Raw genomic sequence first — 21,963 nt, forward strand, 5'->3', positions numbered from 1 at the left:
TCCCTTTGATTTATCCAAACTTCAAAAGATTAAGAAGTGCATAAAAAAATACAGCAAAGTGGAGAAATAATGGAAAATCCTGATCTATGTTCTCAGAAAATCTGAACTGTCAGGATGTTATTAAGCTCAGATAAGATTTTGGCCCTTAAAACTAAAACTAAGGGTGACAATAAGAACAACTTTTCTGGCCCATCTACCATAAATGTTAAAACAAAACAAAACAAAAAACCCCAAACAAACAAAAAACTGGTGCCATCAATGTAGGTGCAGCCCTTTGTCAAAGGTAAAGATGAGTCTTTTCTGTTGTCACACAGAAACTGCTATTTACAACTATTTTTTACATATGTACATATTTATAAATTTATAACTTATGGTCAGACATGAAGGGGGAAATGCAAAACTTAACAACAACATTTTTAAAGTGCCTAATAATGTATACCGTACAAAGCATTTTTATTGCTTGCCCTCAAACACGGTGCACTCTCTTTGACTCTCACGCACTTTCCTAAACTCTACCAAAGATCCAAGTTATATTTAAATGTGTAGGAAATAGGATCTCATATGTTAAAACTATTTAGATGACAAAGAAACTGTAATTGGAAGGGAATTAAAGAAATACATTTATTAGCTCATGTAACAATTTTATTTTATTAAGGATTATGGATTACCTTTAGTGAGGGAATTTTTAATGTCAAAGCTGTCTCCACGGCAAATTCTGTTAATAAGATGCATTTGTGACCTTGGTATTAATACAGTCATGCAAAGCACATAATAGAATCACACTAAAACAAAGAAAATGAAAAAAAATTTAAACGAGGCAAAGGAATAACAAGTTTTGCTGTGATTTTGCTTATTTCCATAAGATACTCCTTTTATTTGATTTTATGAACATACTTACTTATGCACTATACTGAAATACTGTACAAAACTGCAAGAAATGCCACTATTTGACTACTTATGTTTCTACAAAAACACCATCATAAAGGTGTATCTATTAGTAAAAGTCAACTAATAACTGCTAATGTAGATGTGAGTCAAAAGGTTTTCAGGTTTTCCAAAAATGTTAAATCTAGGCATGAGACACAATTGTTAACTTCTATTAACACATTTCAGGGGCACAGAGAGTATATTTTAAAATATTAAAAGAAAAATGAATTTTATCCATTAATAATCAGTAATCATATAAAATTGAAAACTGTGGTTTCTAATTTAGTTACTCGCGTGTGTTCTAATTTAGTTAATCAGTGTGTGTGTGTGTGTGCGCGCGCGTGAGCGTGCACACACGCACATGCTCATTTACGTTTGTGCGTGTGAACTAATCCACGATCTGTTGGTGATGCTTTAAAGTTTCTGTTTAAAAATGTTCAACTCTTACCAAAACCTCTTCTGGTATACAAAGCTGTTGTAAATTTGAGTCAGTGAAATTTAAAGTTGCAATTTACAAAAGCAGATTTACATTAATTCTGATCTGAAAGTGCTGCTTCAAGACAGAAAAAAGTGCCAATTAACTGCCCTTTCCTTTGTAATTAGTGGCTTCTGAGTCCTGATGACGAGAAGCCTTAAGGCAGAATTTGCAGTAAACAGGAAAGAAGAGAATCGTTTAAGTGCTCATCTAAACGCTGGGACACCTATGAATTCTCATTGGCGGGAGTTTTTGGCACAATTTTCTGATCGACATGAATGTTGCTTTACAGCAGCCAAGTGGGATGCTTTTTCCAGTCGCCAGCACCAAGAAAATTTAGCTGATCAATTTCAATACAACACATACCTGGAAAGAGTAAGATACATTTGTCTTTTTTTTTTTTTTAATTTAAGGTAGTTTCCAATGATTAAAATAATCTGTAGGATTTCAATTATTACTCTCAAATAAACTCTGAGGCTAAAATGTAATGACTGTGACATTCTGATAGTTACTAAAGTCTAGGCATAATTAACATCCTGTCAGGAGTGATTCATAATTATTTGAGCTTGTCATGCGGTAATATGTTGCTATAGATGCTATACAGAGTAATTAAAAGCTGATTTCAGATCCTAGTTTTTTCTTCTGATGTGTGCTAAGCTTCCAATTACACTAGCAGGGTTTCCGAGCACTCATGAAGGGAACAGATGTGGCAGATACGAGGTTCTGTGATTTTGAAGAATTCATCTTGGAATGACAGTGTTATCTTACGTTATAGTTAGGCTACGGTAGAAAATAGTCCTAATATTTAAGATCTAAATCGAAAGAGTTCATCAAGTGTGGTATAGGAGCCCCATTTTCATCACTAGTAGGGAATAAATCAGGCCACTTTAATGAGAAAGCCACTTTAAATGAGTTCCTAGGGTAAATCTTTAAAAAAGGCAATGGCTCTTTGGGTATGGGGTGCTTTCTGCCTGCAATTCCACAAGTTAGCAAATGCGTGTCTCCGTTAGAGGTCTACTGGTAAGCTATATAGCTATATACACACTGTACATATTGGTTCACAAATTAGCAGTTATTAGTCAGACTGTACATAGCAAAACAAAGTTCTATGTTGCTATACATCCCAAAGATACTGTGTCCTGATTCAAGGACTGACCCCTAATACAGGTTCTCTGTTTAAATATGTAGCCCAGTAAACTAAATTAAATGTACCAAACAAAACTGGGAAAACTATTCTAGACATTCTGTCAATTTTGCTAACGCTGTTGAAGGTTTTCTTGGCTTCCGCTGGCTTGTTCTCCGGCTTCTTATTGGGTTCTGGCGTGGTTGCACTCTTGGAGATGGTGGAGAGAACTGGGTCTTTTGAAAGATTCGGGGCATAATTGGCAACAGCCACCGCATAAGCATTGTTCTGTATCATGACAGAGGCTTTTTCTTTTTTCTATTGAAAAATACAAGAATTAACACAATGTGGGTTGAGCCTGACATTTAACATTTTCCAAACTCCAGTTCAAATTCTGAAGAAAAGTATTTTGATAAACATCATTATCCATTAGAAAGATGAAATTTAGGAAAATAAATAAAAGGAGTCCTGAAACCATGAGGAAAGCTCCAGAGTAAAATCAGTGATACCATTTTCCCGGAGAACCACATTTTGTTGTTGCTTACATGGAAAACAATCAAAACCACACATTTAATAAACGATACAACATTTTGACTCTTAAGTTATTCAGATACTTGTTCAATGGATGAGAGAATGAATAAATGAAATGTAGAAATATTTTAACCAGAGGAACGATCATCTACAATGACCACATTTTCTGAATAAAGAAATTTAACTTCTTTAACTAGATAACAGGGTTTCTCATTTTCGTGTCAAACGCTTTACTAATATGATGGGAAGCGAACTATATACAGTTGGCAGTGAAATAGATACTAAAAATCTGGGACAAAGATAAAATACAAACTTTGTTTTTTGCCTAGCTCATGCACAACCTGCTTTCCTTCATAATCTCCATCTACTTGAATACGACCCACAGTTATCTCCTGCCTGGACCAGACAACATGCTTCGTGCTCTTCCGGCTTTCACTTGACCTTGTCCAATCATAGACACACTCTAGTCACAGGGATTTTTTTTTTTTTTTAAGACATCAGTGGGATCATATCACTCCTCAGCTTCAATCTCTTGAATATTCTCTCAAGGAACTTAGAATAAAATCAGTAGTTCTTACCATGGCTTCTTTACTTCATTAATTATACACCAGTCTCATGAAATAACTTCAGTTTTCAAGAACACTTCCTTGTTTGATGCCTATGGCCATGCTGCTTCCTAGACTGGAAGGTTCTCTCTCCAACACACTCTTCATGTGTTACGTTAGTCACCATCGAGGGTGTCATTTGTGAAAAACTTCACTACTGGATAGGAGGTAAGTTCTATGCCAATTCCCATGTTACAAATTCCAAAATAGAGGATAAAGAGGTTTCCTGACATAACCAGGTCTCCTGTCTATTAAGTGGCTGAACGATCACACAAACTCAAGTGCATGTGACTTCTAAAGTTCTACTTTAAGCATCATACTGTGTGACTTTCTCTTGGAGGAATCTATCTGAAACCTGGGAGTACACTTTTTCCTACCTAGATATCATTTAAAATAATATCAAATCGCCCTTAGAATTCACACTTTGGGGATGTTCCTTCACCTCTCCCTGCTTCACCTTCTAGTTAAAAAACAAAACAAAACAAAACAAAACAAAAAACAGGGGATAATTATACAAAAGCCATAATGAACTGTTGTGAGAATTAAATGAATAAACAAATATTCAAACCACATACAAAAGCACAGCCTCTTAGTGGAGAGCAGTAACAGTTATAACTCTATTACAAGCTAAACAAGATTATTGGCTTATAAAATGTATAGACAATATACATAAACATTGCAAGCAGGACCTCAAAAAAGGTGTCTTGGAAGAGGGACATTTAAGTTAGGTCAAGATTTATGGTACAAGGCTTAGACATTTTGACAAACATAAATGCAAACATCCTTTGCTGCAAAAGGAGCCTATGGTTAAAAACTCTGTACTGACTCTTACCAACCCCCTTCTTGCCCAACGCAAATAACTTCAGTTGTATATAAACCCACAGTTGGTGCTAAAATTATTTAGCAAACTCTGAAGCAGACACACTAACAAATCAGAACAGGGCCTCTAACTAATCGGGATGAATATCTGCTGTAAATACCCAGAGGGCTGTACCAGGATGTACCAACAAATATCAACCCTGCATGTTTATATGCTGTGTGTGTGTGCGCGCGTGTGTGTGTGTGTGTGTGTGTGTATGTGTGTGTGTTTATTCCCAATGCTGAAGATACTATAATAAGTGGTGTTAAAAATAATTTTAATGTATGTGTGTAACTTTTATTGACTTAACCACAGAGAACAAAATTTCATCATATTTCTTTTTCATCGCTCAAAGTATGGCTTCAATCTCTGAATATAAGTATAAAGTTGAGAGACAAGCTCAGTACCTGACAAGATGATGGCTTGACTTCACAATGCTCTCTTGGAACTTGGAAACTTGATTATTTTCAGAACCAACAGCAAGCAAAAGTGCAACAGTCATGAGTACTAGCTTTAGTCAAAAGCCAGTGGTGGACACCTGTAATTTCTAACCAGTGAATTAAATGAAGCCCAGGACACCCTCATGGTCCTAAACCTTCTCAATTCCTAGCCAGAGCCCACTAAAGCCTTTCTGGCTCAAATCTTACAAAGTCTTGTTTTAAAGGATAAAATAACTCCCTTCAGTCCATTTGAAAGTAATTGTCACAAATCTGCAGTAAAACAAATTGTTCTTACCTATTTAAGATTATTAATATCATGTATATAGAGAAAAAATGCTGTTGAATTCATAGATGACTTACAGTCCTTAGATCTGCTAAACCAGAGTACACAGATTAAGTCCACATAATATATTCTATTACTGTTCTGCTGGTGATAGTATTAAAACATATTTGTACTCTAGGCCATTACTAGAAGATACTACCTCACCCTATTCATTATTAACTTCCATTAAAAAGAACCAAACTGATATATTATGTTATAAATCCTCTTTGAGCATCATACAAGCCTCTGATCAAGGCAGACCATCAGCAGGTTGAGTCCTTGGGACAATGATTTTGCCCCTTTGAGAATAATTTTACTTTATTCAATGTGACCCTTGGCCTACACTCAGACTGTCAGAGCCTTGAAGAGAAATAATGCAATGAAGACTATCATTGTGTTAACTGTTCACACCAGTACTAACTGCCACAAGATAATTTTTTTAAGGTTCATGTCCATATATAAAGTTTTTTTTTTCTTTCGAGAATCAGGCCAGGTTCCAATAGGTCACACTACCTAATTTCTCATAGTCTAATTTGATCATTCTGTATTTCTGCTTTAAGTCTCTTAGGTAGGCCACTTCATATAAGAATAAGGCCAGGTATGCCTGAAAATATAAGTAAAGAAATCAATGTTAAATGTGAAGAATGAAAACAAACAGAAGGAGAATGGGGGAAATGAAGGCAAGTGGACACTGCAAATTTCTATTAATTTTAAGTAACTGCTAAGGCTTTTGTAACCAATACATGGATGATTGACATAATATCTCTCACCTGAATTCTTACCTGTTATATTTCACTAGGCTTCTCTATCACATATTCCATGGGTAATTAAAACATAAAATATCCAGAAATGAACTGGGGTTACTTTTACTCCCAACCTAATTCTTTATACCTCCCTATATCCCCTAACTTGTGAATGATACCACAGTTGAGCCAGGAAATGATAACCAACACACACTGACCCCCTAGACAGATCCATTTTATACTACTCAGCTCAAAATCGCTTCTTATTTTTTTTTTTTAATTTATTTGTCAGAGAGAGAGCGAGCGAGAGTGAGCACAGGCAGATAGAGTGGAAGACAGAGTCAGAGGGAGAAGCAGGCTCCCCGCGGAGCAAGGAGCCCGATGCGGGACTCGATCCCAGGACGCTGGGATCATGACCTGAGCCGAAGGCAGCTGCTTAACCAACTGAGCCTCTTATTGCAGTAAGTACGCCTTCCATGTGTTTTCATAGCACACTAGTGTTTGTCTCAATAATGGAGCATATACTTTTTTCATTTATTTTTTCTTCTATTTAATCGTGAGCTCCTTGAAAGCATACACAGTGCAATGCAGAGCTCCTAGCATAGTTCCTAGCACAGAAAAGGCTTAAAAAATGTTTACAGGGAATGACATGCACAAGAATGATTAGTGTGATCAAAAATACATATTTAGAAGATATATAATATATAAAACATAAAGTATTTTATAATGTAGGCATTTATTAAATTCATAAAAACTAGATTCCCATAGTATGTCCTACAATCCTGCTATGTAATTATCTTGAAAGTCCTCAATTTTATTATTCCACATGTCTGTGAAAGTTGTTTTACTATAATTGGACTCATATAACTGGAAAGGGGGAAAATATGGCTAAACACAAAATTGGTAACATATATTTTTAAACATTACTGGGGGAAAAGATTAAAATATGCTACTATAGAATATGTTGATGATGCTACTGAAGTGGAATGAAATGAAATATAGTGCATACTACTTAAATTTTCTATTTTTTAAACAATGTTTTAAAGGATTCAGAATATTCTGAGTTTATTACTTTGTTAGAATGTCTGAATATGTATTTAAGATTTCAAGTGTGGAAAATTCCTGATTATAGAAATCAAAATGTCTTGATTTTTGCCCCATGGGGCAAACCAATCTCAGCTTCCTTAGAGTATTAGATAAAATAATGTGTTAAATAACTTGAGCAAATGTTCTATCTAAAATATAGCCATCTATTAGCAAAGTGTCCTGGGATACAAATAAAAATAATAATCACATGGTTTCAGAATTGGAAAGAATGGCAGAGATTGTCCTTAGGATCAGGAAATGGAGCTCTCATAAATGTAATACTAAATAAGACAGACTTTGGAAAACACCCAAGGTAGCCAAAAGTGGCAACTCTATGCTCTTACTATATACACCATGTTGCCTTTTTAGTCTATTGTGGCTACTATCCATTAAATGTAAAGCAGCAACATGCTCCTTGGTCCGATAATGCTGCTATTAACTGTCTGCTAACCATCCTGACTGAGAAAAGTGATACTTACAGAAGATTGTTTGAAGGTTATACAGTCCATCCACTTCTCTAAGTACTCTAAAGTCTTTCCTTGGATTAAATTGGGCCATGAGAAAGCTATATACTTGGACCATATTAGTTTAGCGCCTTGAAGAATTGCCTTCACTGAGTTGTATGTTAATGTAATGCCTTCAGCTTTTATTGAAGGGGACTACAAGAAACATCAATATGAAATTCATTACTGCCTTTATTGGGAAAATGCTGACATTACTTTCAACAGTACCCAACTTTCCCTAATATAAAACCCATATGATAGCGGTTTATATAATTCAGTGTAGGAAAATAGTTTCCATAAGAAAATTTATACTTCCATTTTTTGATAAAAAAAAAAAAAAGATAGTAACTCCCCACCACCCCATGGTTTACTCCAGGAGCCAAGAAGTTCAGAATTTAAAGTTCCACTTCTCTAGCTATGGATTACACTTAATGTTCTGGCCCAAATGGTGTACATACTTATATTCTATTTTCCTTCATCCTGATATCCTACTTCTACTTATATTTTATTTTATAATAATTTGAGCACATGCATTCTTTTGGTAAACTGCCTGAAATGCTTTTGGAACAAGGCTGGATGCTAAAAAAAAAAAATGCAAACAAATGAATAAAACACTTGAAATGTGATGTTTTCTATGAATTGCATGGTGTGAATCACAAAACAATGGCACATTTCATGTTAGTTTGGTTATTACATTTCTAAGTCTGTGTCTTAAGTAATTTAATATCTAGTGTGTTTCCATAGAATATGCTTTTTTTGGCCAGTGTAGAACCACTGACTCAGATTTAGAAATGGAAACAATCTCAAGAGACTAAAGTCATTTATTTTTAATTTAATTCAAATAAACTATGTGCTAACTGTTATGCCAGTAATAGAGAAAATGATGAGTAAGACATAACTATTATTCTCTTAGATCACATAGCCTACTGTTGGGAACAAAAATGTTTGCAGTAAAAGTATAACTTAATCAGGTTACACAAAAGGAATTTGTATTGGGTACTTTAGAAACATATCAGGGGTGGCAATTATATTCATTTAGAAAGTTTCAATATTAAGTAAAATCAGGTGGATATTAAAAACTAAGTAGGGGTTCATCAGTTAGGGAAGGAAGGAGGGGGCATTTTAGTAAGAGGGATCAGCACATTCTAATGTCACAGAGATGTACAGGGGCATGGATATTTGGAGATGTTTGTAATGGCTAGAGGGAGAATATGAGCATGTAATTTAGCTCTGTGTTCAATCTGGATGCACCACTTATTAGATGTGATCCTGAGCAAGTAACTTTATGTTGATCAATCCTATAGTTTCTCATTACTATTTTTTAAAGATTTTATTTATTTTTACTTATTTGTCAGAGAGAGACTGTGCGGGCTCAAGCAGCAGGAATGGCAGGCAGAGGGAGAAGCAGGCTCCCCGCTGAGCAAGGACCAGACTTTAGAATCAATCCCAGGACCCTGGGATCATGACCTGAGCTGAAGGCAGATGCTTAACCCACTGAGCCACCCAGGCATCCTTAATTTCTCATTTCCAACACCGAGATATTCCCAGCCACATAGTAGTAAGTGTACAGAAATTAACAGTAATATTTCCTTAATTCAACATATATATATAAATAAGCTTATAAGAAAGGTACGTACTTGGGCCATATTTAGCTGAACAGCTTGAAGAACTCATTAAAGAGTTCAGCAGTTAGCATTAAGAATTCAACAATTTCTTAAAGAGCTGAAAAATGAAACGATCAGATACCCATTTTAGAAAGACGATCTTAGCTCTAATGTGGAGGATGGATTGGAGGGAAATAAGACTTAAAATAATGGGAGACAGTGAGGGCATAGAGACAGTAAAACAGGCACCATCTGATGGCAGGCTAGTTGGTAAGGGATACTTCCAAGTTGTTGGTATGTGAAATTAGGTTTTGCCATAGATAAAAAAAATACATACATACATAAATACATACAAACATAAATACATACATGCAGGCAGGGAAAAGATAGAAAATCAATTTAGAAGGCTTTCTTTTTGTCTTTCTTAAAAAAAAAATAAAATAAAAATAAAGACACCAAGATTGGGATGTTGTATTCATGTAGAAATGCCTACAGAACAGGTTTGATATATGATCCTGGAAGTTAAAAGGAGGGCATGGGGTGCAGTTGTAGATAATATCTGTAGAAGATGAGATAAAGGCAGGAGCTGCAGATTTGATTTGGTTCTATTTCATTCCTTCATCCCATACTTATTGAACAACGAATATTCCAGGATACTGGGAAAGCACCAAGGATAAATGATTTATTGAAATAAATGTGGTCATTTTTATAATGATCAATGAAGGGAAGGAGACATAAATATGTAATTAAAAACTGTGATAAAGGATCTAATGCAAAAGGGCAGGGTACGATACGCACTTACAATTGGATCAAATCATTTAGGGGACGCAGGGTTCAGAAACTTGCTGAAGATGGACATTTGTGCTGAGGAAGTATAAGGATTGTCTATTTGGGGACCGTAAATGGGTAGACGGTGTGCTTAGTGTTGCAGATATTCCCACAGATATCGTCAGTGAGACACTTCAAGTAAGAATCACATAGTGATTAATAAAGACAAAAACAACAATAAAATAAAGACAAATTACTGTCTTTGGGGATAAACAAGGGCAGATGCTAGGGAAATTGGATCTTCTCTGAACTCGGGCAGAGACTCTCAGAATAGAATGAATAGAGGCAGCTGCCAGGATTTGAGGGCATGAGGTTGATATTCTGAGGCTTGTTTCAAAGAGGGAAAGAGAAAATGCTGCTGACTTGGGCCCGTATGGGGTTCTGAAACACAGCAGTATTCAATGGGTCCAAGGGGATCCCTTGAGAAAAATGAAAAGTTATTAGCAGATCTGAATATGTGGAGGTTATTGGTATTCTTCAGTTAACAGGAAAATAAATGAAAAGGAAATCAGATTATAGTGGGCTGAGAATTAAATTGAAAATGAGAACACAGACATTGTAAGAAATGCTTTCAAAAAGCCTGAATGGAGAAAAAAGGATAGAATCTGAATGTGGGGGGGGATGGGTCACAGAGGATCTGGAGAGAGTTTTGGTTTCACTTCCTGGTAAGTTAAGCATGTTAAGCATACTCCTTAACTGAAAGGAAGGAGGTGGTAAAAAGGAGAAGATGGCTTTGAAGAAAGGAGAAGAAAATACTGATGGTTCAAGCCTAAGAAAAAAAAAAGAAAGAAAGAGATTAAGAGCTGGAGTGGACAAATTAGTCTTGGCCATGTGGAAGAACACTGGGTATCAGGGAAGGTTCCAGAAGAACTTGGAAAATTTCACAAGATGATACTTTTATAAATGCAAGGGCACAAAAACTGGACTTGGGTCATTTGATCCAGCACCACATTTTTAGGGTGATAAGGTTTTGTTATCTAGTTTCACCACCTGAGGCTAAAAGTGGTATAACATCTTGTCCAAGATCACAGAGCAGGGTAGGCTATGTCTTCTAACAAGAGGGCTCAAATGCAGCTTGAATATAGACTGAGTGGATTTATGTATTGGCATAAACTAACTTTAAAGATCATCAGAGCACAATCTATGCAAAAATTTTATGTTAAAATCATCTTTTTTCAAACATACATTAGTGATATGTGTCTTTGAGATATTATTCTTGTGAGGCAATGTAGTATTTGCTAGTTTACGAGTGTTTAAGGACTTATCATTTGCTCTTTGGATTGATGGATAATTTAACTGCATTTGCTTATGATACCAACTTCAAAAGCAGAGGGCTTCTACTTGTCTGATAAAACTGGAAGGATGCCGATATGGGCAGTGGATAAAAACTCTGTAATACAAGAAAATTACCATTTTTCCACTTAAAAATTAAATCTAAGGAAAACTAAAGCAGAGGTAGCTGAAAGTAGACTATATATACTGTAATCTTTTTTTTAGGCAGATAGGCTAGTTTGGGACACTCTACTTTATCTCCTTTCATTTTTAAGGACCTGGTTATTTCTAAGCTAAGTTTAGGAAGCACCTCCCAAAATTAATTTGAATCAAGAAATTGGGTTGAGTACTCACTGATAAATTCACCATGGTCAAGTTCTAAAATCCTTTCCATGAAGGCAAAGAAGTCTCACTGGTGTTGCATTGCCAGACTTAATAAGGAAACTCATTTATTCTTTTATTCAACAAAAAACTTCGCCTAGCAAGTACCTGCCATTGTGTTTGGCCATTTTAGTTATGGAAAAGTGATTAAGACCAAGCAACAAGTTGGATGTAATATTCCCTTTAACTTAACCATGAACTTGAACCTCTTAGAACTGAAATAATATAGAATTTATTAGTTATTTTCCTGCAGATTAGGTTGGAACATCAATGATTTTGTCCTAGATTTGTCTTTACTCTGTGTGATTTGGTATGTGGTTTGAATAAATTCAGTATTCATTAGTGCCAAGTTATTTCTTTTAGAATGCATTATCAGGAATGTAATTTTTGCATTTATAAGTACCTCTATTTTCTGAGTTCGGGGAGAAGGTATTTTATTTGATATGCCAAATCACAATGTCAATTTGACTGTCACCCTCAGAGCATTAAAAAGTGACATATCAATAAATATCTATTTCGAGCATTTATACCACAAACCACTATATTTCTTTTGTGACAAATTTATAAATATGTCTGGCATTTAGTAATATAACTAGCATTTAATCTTCAAAAAAAGTTAGTATGAAAGTGCATGTTTAACAAATATAACTAAAAAGAAATTATGGCATAGACAGCAATGAAAAAGCATTACATTATATGGAAAATGAAAACATAAATCAACAACAAAATGTAATGGAAATTCTGAAATAGCCTTGAAGTTAAGCATAGAAAATTAATCAGATTCCCTTTAACAATTATTCAGTGGCTGTTAGTATGCAAAACATCACTTATAAAATGAAATAAACCAGCACTTATTAAAACTGACACGGTTTATAAAATTAAAAAAAAAAGAGTGAGACTTCTAAATGATAACATCAACCATTTATATGCTTCAACTGCAATATGGTCTTAGAAATAAGAAAAAAAATATTTAAATAACTGATAAAGAAGTAAGATCATCAAGTATGTTATTCCAAATTTAATGGAAGACATATTTTAATAGGTATATTGTTAAAAAGAAGCCCCCCAAGTAGAACTGAACTATTAAGAAAACTTTATGTATCTCATTGTGATATATCCAGACCTTCCTCTTAATGCAGATGAATAATAATCTATAAAATAAATGGAACAGCTATTATATTAATGGTCAAAACTCCCACTAGCTTCAGTACTTGCAATCTAAAAATGGACACCAATAATTCCCAAAGAAATTAATCTTCAAAACAAATAACTCTCATAGACTACGTGAGCAACTTAAAATTTCTAGGCATTTCACACCTAGTTACTTATTCCATATAACATGGGAGGAGAATAATGTTGCTTGAAATTTTATATCCAAGCAACAGAGATGGGGGATAGGTGAAGAGTAACTCAACCCACTGATAGGGTCTGAAATTCTGTAACAGATAAAGTTAATGCCAAAGCAGTATGGTATTTAAGAGTATTAATTTCATGGTCAAATAGATCTGCATTTAAGTATACTTATTAACCAGTTGTGTCAATTTGGGCAAGTAAATAACTTCACCAAGTCTCAGCTTCTTCATTCGAAAACTGAGAGTTAAAAAGAGACCTTAATCATAAAATTTAAAGATTACATGATAGAGCATATGCCAAAAACTTAGCCCAATGTCTTACACACAGTCAGAGCTCAACAGATGCTGGGGAGTTTGAACAGAAGTAATACACAAGCACTCCTAAAGAATTTCAGGCAAGAGCATACTTTAAAAGAAATCTGTATGATTTATATATATCTATATCTATGACATAGATATAAAGATACAGATAATTTACATTCACATGTTCTTCATGTCCGTTTTTAGGAACGTATCTGTTACAAGCTAAATCTGTTAGGGGATTCTCTTAATCATGGTGAGAAGGAAGTTCTCACTTACCTTGTCATTTACTACACTCTTCCCATCCCAAGCCCATCCTCTTTTGGTGAAGTAGTTAACAGTTGCAAATTCAATTAGGGCAGAGAACACAAATGCATAACAAACAGCAATAAACCAGTCCATGGCAGTTGCATAGGCCACTTTGGGGAGGGAATTCCGAGCACTGATGCTTAGAGTTGTCATTGTTAGAACAGTTGTTACTCCTGCAGAAAGATAGGAACAAAAACATGAATGGATACTAGCAAGACAGAATTGAAAGTATTCTTTTTCTCAAAGTTACTTTTGCTGTCAGTTCTATCAACTAAACAAACAAACAAACAACAACAACCAAAGCTGGAAGAACAGCGCAAAGTTAATTATCACAAATGGCTATTTTAATTCTTGAAGTAATAACTCTGAAATGTCTTGTTTTCATTTTTGTTTGTATGAATCTTTTTTCTCTTTTTTAGTATTGTTAAGGTTAAATAGCTGATTTTGAAAGTAGGATTTCCTATGAGGAAAGCAGTTCCTTTAAATTGTGCCATTGTGCATTAACATTATTTTTTTAAAAATCTTAAACAAAACCTCACGTGAATTTGTTCATCATTTGTTTAAATCATGCTCAGCAATGGACCAATCATCCACACCAGTGATCACAATGGAACTATGATTAAGAAGTTCTTTATTCCAAGTATAGCTACCTAAATACGAAATTAATTCTGGATCACTTAGCATTGTGAGGACATAATTTCTTTCATAATGAAGCTTAGAATCTATAGAAAATAAAACAAGCAACTAAACTTCAAATTTATAAAAATGCAAATCACTACTTTTAAGGAATATTTTATGCCTCTGTTGGTTGAAAAAGTAATTTAGTCCCTTTCATTGTAAAGCTTTTCTGCCAGTAGTCAGGGAAGTCGCAATAATTAAGTAAAAAGAAAGCAATAACTCAGGAGGTAAGTTGCAATATCAGCTGTCAAAATGTCTGCAATTACCTGTTTTATCAGAGATCCAATAGAAGTTTAATCACGTACATAGGGGATACATTAAATTAAAAGAGTTAAAATGTTAAAGAAATGTTCATTCATATATTAAAGTTTTATTGTATTGTATTCTTTGCTTTCCCTTAGGATAAATAAAGCAGCTTTTTCTTCTCATCTACAATAGTTAGTAATTCAAAACAGCAAATAATTCTATTTAATCATGAGTGAAGGCATATAGGAATATGATGGAAGTAGTAGCCATAAAAGACAGAAAAATAAATTAGGCTCACCTACTGCTAAGTCAATATCAAAAAACACATCTACAAAACACGTTGCCTTTCATGCATCAAAGTGAAAGGTTTAGATTGTGAGGATGTTTTCTTTTGCGAATTTGGTACATTAGAATAATTAAATAGAAGACATGATAGATACAACCACATACAACCACAACTGAAATCATATCCTCCTTCAACCCCTATATGAGTGCCCACACGCTCACACACACACACACAAACACACACACACACCCATAATATAGCAATGCAAATGACAAATCAATATATGGAAATACACCTAACTTCACTAGCAGTTAAGGAAATACAAACAAAGAGATAATGACATACCTTTCTAAGACCATATAGTCAGCAAAATGTTAACAAACTTTAAAAGATTTATACTATGGTAGTATTGAGGAGAATGTGGGATAACAGACATCCTCTCGGAATAAGGATTACAGATTTATGTCATATCTAAGAAACTGTTACCTAATCCAAAGTCATAAAGATATAAGCCTATATTTTCTTCTATGAGTTTTATACTTTTAGTTCTGACATTTAGGTCTTGGTCCATTTTGGCGTAATTTTTATGTAAAGTGTGAGGTAGATGTACAAATTCATTCTTTCGCATGTGGATAACCAGTTGTATCAGTGTTATTTGTTGAAAAGACTTTTCCTTCCCTATTGTTTTTTGAAGATTTTATTTATTTGACGGATAGAAATCACAAGTAGGCAGAGAGGCAGGCAGAGAGAGAGAGGAGGAAACAGGCTTCCTGCTAAGCAGAGAGCCCGATGCGGGGCTCGATTGAGCCAAAGGCAGAGGCTTTAACCCACTGAGCCACCCAGGTGCCCCTTTTCCTTCCCTATTGAATGGCATTAGGATTGTTGTTGAAATCAACAGACCACACCACAGTGACTTCTTACTACGTATGTCTCCTGAGGCAAGGGAAACCAAATCAAAAATAAACTACTGGGACTTCATCAAAATAAAAACTTCTCCACAGTGAAGGAAACAATGAACAAAACTAAAAGGCAACCTATGAAATGGGATAAACTATTTGTAAACAACGTATCTGATAAAGAGTCAATATCCAAAAATATATAAAGAACTTATCAACTCAATAACCCCAAAATGAATAATACAATTAAAAAATGGGGAGAAAACACAGACATTTTTCCAAATAAGACAAACAGATGGCAACCAGACACACAAAAAGATGCTCAACATCACTGATCATCAAGGAAATACAAATCAAAACTATAATGAGATATCACCTCACACCTGTCAGAATGGCTAAAATCAACAACACAGGAAACAACAGGTGTTGACAAGGATATGGAGGAGGAGGAACCCTCTCACACTGTTTTTGGGAGTGCAAACTGGTGCAACCACTGTGAAAAACAGTATGGAGATTACTCAAAAAGTTAAAAATAGAACTACCCTTTGATCCAGGAATTGAACTACTAGGTATTAACCCAAAGAATAAAGAAAAACAAAACAAAACAAAACAAAACACTAATTCAAAGGGATACATACACACTGATGTATACAGCAGCAAGATCTATAATAGCCAAATTATCGAAACAGCTCAAATGTCCATCAACTGATGGACACACACACACACACACACACACACAGAAATATTATTCAGCTATAAAAAAGAATGAAGTCTTACCATTTGCAACGAAAAGGTGGAGCTATAGAGCATTATATTAAGTAAAATGAATCAATCAGAGAAAAAGAAATACCATGTGATTTCACTCATATGTGGAATTTAAGAAAGAAAACTAGCTTAGGGGAAAAAAAGAGAGAAGCAAACTAAGAAACATACTTTTACTATTGCACTACTGCGTATTTACCCCAAAGATACAGATGTAGTGAAAAGAAGGGCCAACTGCACCCAGTGTTCATAGTAGCATTGGTCACAGTTGCCAAACCTTGGAAAGAACCAAGATGCCCTTCAATGGACAAATGAATAAGGAAGATGTGGTCCATATATACCATGGAGTATTACGCCTCCATCAGAAAGGATGAATACCCAACTTTTTGTATCAACATGGACAGGACTGGAAGGTATTATGCTGAGTGAAATAAGTCAAGCAGAGAGAGTCAATTATCATATGGTTTGGCTTATTTGTGGAGCATAAGGAATGACATGGAAGCCATGGGGAGATGGAGAGGAGAAGGGAGTTGGGGGAAATTGGAGGGGGAGATGAACCATGAGAGACAGTGGACTGTGAAAAACAATCTGAGGGTTTTGGAGGGATGGGGGTGGGAGGTTGTGTGAGTCTGATGGTGGGTATTATGAAGGGCACATATTGCATGGAGCACTGTGTGTGGTGCATAAACGAATTCTGGAACACTGAAAAGAAATTTTAAAAATACATAAAAATTAAAAAAAATATTCTCCAGGGTAAGCCTAGGGCAGGAAAAAAAAAAAAAAAACTATGACTCTCGAAAGAAAGAAAGAAAGAAAGAAAGAAAGAAAGAAAGAAAGAAAGAAAGAAAGAGACCATAGATATATGGGCTTGTTTCTGCACTTTGAATTCTATTCCATTACTCTGTAAATTGATCCTTATCCAAGTTTCAAACTGTTTCGATGATTATAGCTTTAGAATAAGTGTTGAAGTTAAGAAGCTTGAATCCTACCAATTTCTTAGTCCTTTTCAAGACTGTTTTGGTTATTCAGGGTCCCTTGTATTCACATGTGGTTTTATAATAAATTTGCTAATTGCTGCAAAAAAGATTGCTGGAATTTTGATATGCACTACATTTAAGCTATTGTTTTGGGCACGATTGCCATCTTAACTATATTAGGTCTTCCAATTCCTGAAAACAGAATACCTATGTAGTCTTTATAATTATATATATATAAATGTAAATATATTTACATATATATGTATTATATATGCATATATACATATATATGTACATATATATTTTATATATGTAATCTATTTAGAGTTTCTTTTATATCTTTTAGCAACATTTTATAATTTTCAGTGTACAAGTGTACAAACCTTTCACCTGTAAATTTAGATTTATTTATAGGTATTTAATGTGGATGTTAATGTAAATGGAAATATAGTCTTAATTTTCTTTTCAGATTGTTCAATGCTAGTGTAGAGAACTTCAACTGTTTTTTTGTGATGGCCTTGTACCCTGCAACTTTGCTGAATGTATTAGCTTTACTAGTTTTTATGTGGTTTACTAGGGATTTTATATATATAAAATCATGTCATCTAAAATAGAGTGTTACTTGTTCCTTTCCAAACTGAATGCCTTTTATTTGTTTTTCTTGCCTAACTGCACTGGCTAGAACAGGCAACAAGAGGTTGAGTAGAATTGATGAAGGCAGACATCCCTATCTTGTTCCTGATGTTGGCACAGCAGCTTTTAATCTTCACCTGTAAGTATGATGTTAGCTGTGGGCTTTTTCTTCCATCCACGTGTATCAAGTTGAGAAAGTTCTTTTTCTTGTGACAATTTGTTGGGTTTTTTTAATCATGAAAGCATACTGTGTTTTGTTTTCCAGGGTTTTGAGATGATTGTGTGTTTTTTCCATACCCCATAAATTCGTTGTTTACATTGATTTGATTTTTGTATGTTGAACCAAACTTTCATTCCTAGGATAAATCCCATTTGGGGTCATCATACGTAATCCTTTTTATATGTGGCTGGTTTCAGTTTGCTAGTATTTTGTTGAAGACATTCTATATATCTAAGGAATATTGATCTGTAGAGTTGGTTTTTGTTGTTGTTTTGTTTTGTTTTGACTTGTTATTTCTTTGTCTGTTTTTGGTTTTCTTGGTAAATGGTGCTACAGAATGAGCCAAGAAGGTCCCTCATTTATATTTTCAGAGTTTGAGAAAGGATGGCGTTAATTCTTTTTTCAATATTTTGGTAAAATTCACCAGTAAGACAATCTGGCCTTGGACTTCTATTGATTTTTTATTGTTGCTCATTTCATAGCTTTACTTGCTATAGATTTGCTCAGACTCTTGAGTCATTTTTGATAATTTGTTTTTTCTGGAATTAGTATATTCTAGGTTATTTCATTTCGGGGGTAAACAATTGTTCACAGATTCCCTTAGAATCTCTTTTATTTCCATAAGGTCAGTAGTAATGTTCCTTCTTCTTAAATTTAAACTTTTGAGTTTTCTCACCTTTTCTTGGTCAGTCTAGCTGAAATCTTGTTCAATTTTGTTGATCTCTATGGTAGTGTGTTGATTTTCTCTAATATGATTTCTATTCTCTATTTCATTGATCTCTATTCAAATTTATATTAATTCCCTTCTTCTTGCTAAGGGTTGTGTTTGCTTTTACAGAGCAAAGGCAGAAGCAACAAAAACATTTCCCCATAAATTCTTTTAGTGGCATCTCCCTGGTAGCAACTTTTGCACTAGGGAATTCTGAGTCAGGTAATATACAAAGACCAGCTTCTTGCGAATGTCTTAAAAGAAGACACCCTAAAGTGAAGACAATACTTCCTGAAGGGACTCCACTTTCCTCCCTCTAATACCAAGAGACTTTTAGTTGGAATGTCTTACTCCACCATTTTTGTGGGTATCTACTCTTATAAAGCCCCGGCAATTCTTCTACATGGGACAGAGTGGTATAAGATACTGATTAACAGCATTGCTATGTCCTCAAATGAGCTTGTAGTTGGATTGCCTGGTTTTGGATCCTGGCTCCCCTACTTGCTATTTAAGGTGACTCTGAGCAAGTTCCTCAACTATTCTCATTAATTTTCTCAACTACAAAACAGAATTATAAACTGACAAGAAACACCTTCTTCAGAAGTGTGTTGTGAAGGTTAACCATGCATTTGGCACAAAGCCTGGCACACTATAAGTACTCAATAAATGTTAGCTATTTTAATTCTTCTTGGTTTTGTTGTCATCATTACTGCTATTATTACAAATCTATCTTACTGAAATGACAGCAGGAAAATACATAGTGATAAATGACACACAAGGTTCTTTACATGAATACACCTGTAAAAGTAAAAAAGTGGGAAACACTGGCATATTCGTTGATTGGGAAATAGTTTAATAAATTGTTGATTATCTACACTAGTAATACCACAATATTACAAAGAGTAAAGCAGAGCTATTTGTTGACTGCAAATATATCTATAATACATTTTGCTTAAAACATGATTCAGTTTTCATGAAAATATATGCATTTAGATTTGTGTATCATTACAGATATACCTGCATGAGCTTAGTAAACAAAAAATAAAATAACAAATGAGACTCCAGTTATCACCATGGGGAGAAGGTATTTTGTGATATGGATAGATGAAATATAAAATGGACTTATACCTGATTTTTTATTGTTTATTTCTTTGGTATTTTACCAGAAAAACATGTAAGGATACAATCTAAGATGGTAGTATTGGTATCTTTGGGACAATTAACATTGAAAGAATCCATTTTTTCTTTTTTCCCTGTAGTGAACTTGCTTTCCTTTTGTGATAAGAAAAAAAAATACAAAATTTTTAATTTAAACAAGGGATACTTGACTACATTTAACATTTGCAATTCAAGTGTAAATTTCTGGGAATGATTGATGGATACATTAATGCTAATTTAAAGAAAATCTATAAAAAATGCAAGTTTAAATTAGGCAATGATAAATTTAATTATGATTCTAATCTACACTGCTGGTTTAAAATTAAATCTGGGTCTAGTCATTCAAACCAATAAAACATTTTATCAATTTTAATATGAATCTATCTACTATGAGGCAAATTTTCATCATATTCAAATCTTCCCCATAAATAAATTTTATTTTCTTTCATCTGATTTTATAAACTTGAGAATAAAATTGTTAACATTGACTATACATTTCTACCTCTTTTCTTCCTTTCCCTTTTTCTCTTTTCACTGAAAGGATGTGATTCTCATATGCCAGCTTTTCTGCCTGATAGTATAGCTTTGCCTGTTCCCATCACACTACAATAGAACTGGGCATTATATAAAGAGGTGCATTTACCTGGAAAGCTCACAGACCCTCCCCATGCCTGCCCCCTTCCCAACAATGGGCATTTTTCTATACCTACTAGGGTCTCCAAAAGTGAATATTCCCGCATTTTTTAAACAGACTATCTCCTTATCTTCTGTGTGTGACTGCCATAAAGCAATGCTTCCTGGGGAGGCTTCAGTTTCTTTTTCAGTAAAATAGAAGACAAGTATTTTAAAGTGCTTTCAGCATTAAAATGCCATGCATATATGCGGAATATGCGACCATCCCCCATACAGAGACAATATTGCATATAGAGCTCTTTGATACTCTGGTTTTATTCTATGTTAATATTTCTTACCGAGGTGTAGGTGCCAAAGTCTCAACTCATAGTGGCCAAGCAAATTGTGCCAAAGTGAAGGAATGCCAAGTGTTGGGTGCAAATATGCTCTGACAGAATAAAATCAAATCAGGGAAAGTGACTGCAGCACAGAGACTGACCCTATGAGCTCTATGGTCAGATGTCCAAATCTTAATCTTGTACTCTTGGGGACAGTCCCTAGCCCCTTTGTTCCACAGTATCCTCACTGATGAAATGAGGACTAAGAATAGTGTTTTCCGGGGCACCTGTGTGGCTCAGTTGGTTAACCATCCGTCTCATGATTTTGGCTCAGGTCTTGATCTCAGGTTCATGAGACTGAGTTCTGCATCAGGTTTGGGATTCTCTCTCCCTACCACCCTCTGCCCCTCCCCCTGCTCATGCATGCATCTGTGCTCCCCCTGCTTTTCCTACAATAAATAAATAAAATCTTAAAAAAAAAAAAAAGGAATAGTGTTTTCCTATAGTGTTCACATAGTGACCAAATGAGTTACTACATGTAAAGCAGTGCCTCTATTGTAAAAAGATTCCTCAGTGCATGTGCAAAAAAAGTATTACTCTGGAAGCAAAGTTAAGACAGATTTACATCAGAGAAATAAAATGAAACGGAATGCAATCTTCCTTTAGACCTTTATCCCCATCGAATGCTTGTGTGTGAGTGTTTGCTGTTGGGGTGTCGGGTGGAAGTTAGGAAGAAGTTTTGGAAACCAAACAGGCACAAAACTGCCAGAGAACACAAATGTAAAATT

At 34.7% G+C, this 21,963-nt stretch overlaps 1 protein-coding gene across 2 annotated transcripts in view; it reads right to left on the reverse strand.

The window, feature by feature from the left end:
* Nucleotides 1-629: 629 nt before the first annotated feature.
* Nucleotides 630-21,963, reverse strand: part of GABRA2 (gamma-aminobutyric acid type A receptor subunit alpha2) — a 120,558-nt gene continuing 99,224 nt past the window's right edge. The window contains exons 9-11 of one of the 2 annotated variants that reach the window (XM_032334214.1): nucleotides 13,631-13,833; nucleotides 7,591-7,770; nucleotides 630-2,843 (exon numbers count right to left, since the gene is read on the reverse strand). In XM_032334214.1, the coding sequence (XP_032190105.1) occupies nucleotides 2,547-2,843; nucleotides 7,591-7,770; nucleotides 13,631-13,833 (680 nt within the window). In that variant the 3' untranslated portion in view covers nucleotides 630-2,546. The remainder of the gene's footprint in view (nucleotides 2,844-7,590; nucleotides 7,771-13,630; nucleotides 13,834-21,963) is intronic. The other variant, XM_032334213.1, reaches the window with a different exon arrangement.

The sequence above is a fragment of the Mustela erminea genome, chromosome 2 (genome assembly GCF_009829155.1).
Source record: "Mustela erminea isolate mMusErm1 chromosome 2, mMusErm1.Pri, whole genome shotgun sequence".
Classification (NCBI taxonomy): domain Eukaryota; kingdom Metazoa; phylum Chordata; class Mammalia; order Carnivora; family Mustelidae; genus Mustela; species Mustela erminea.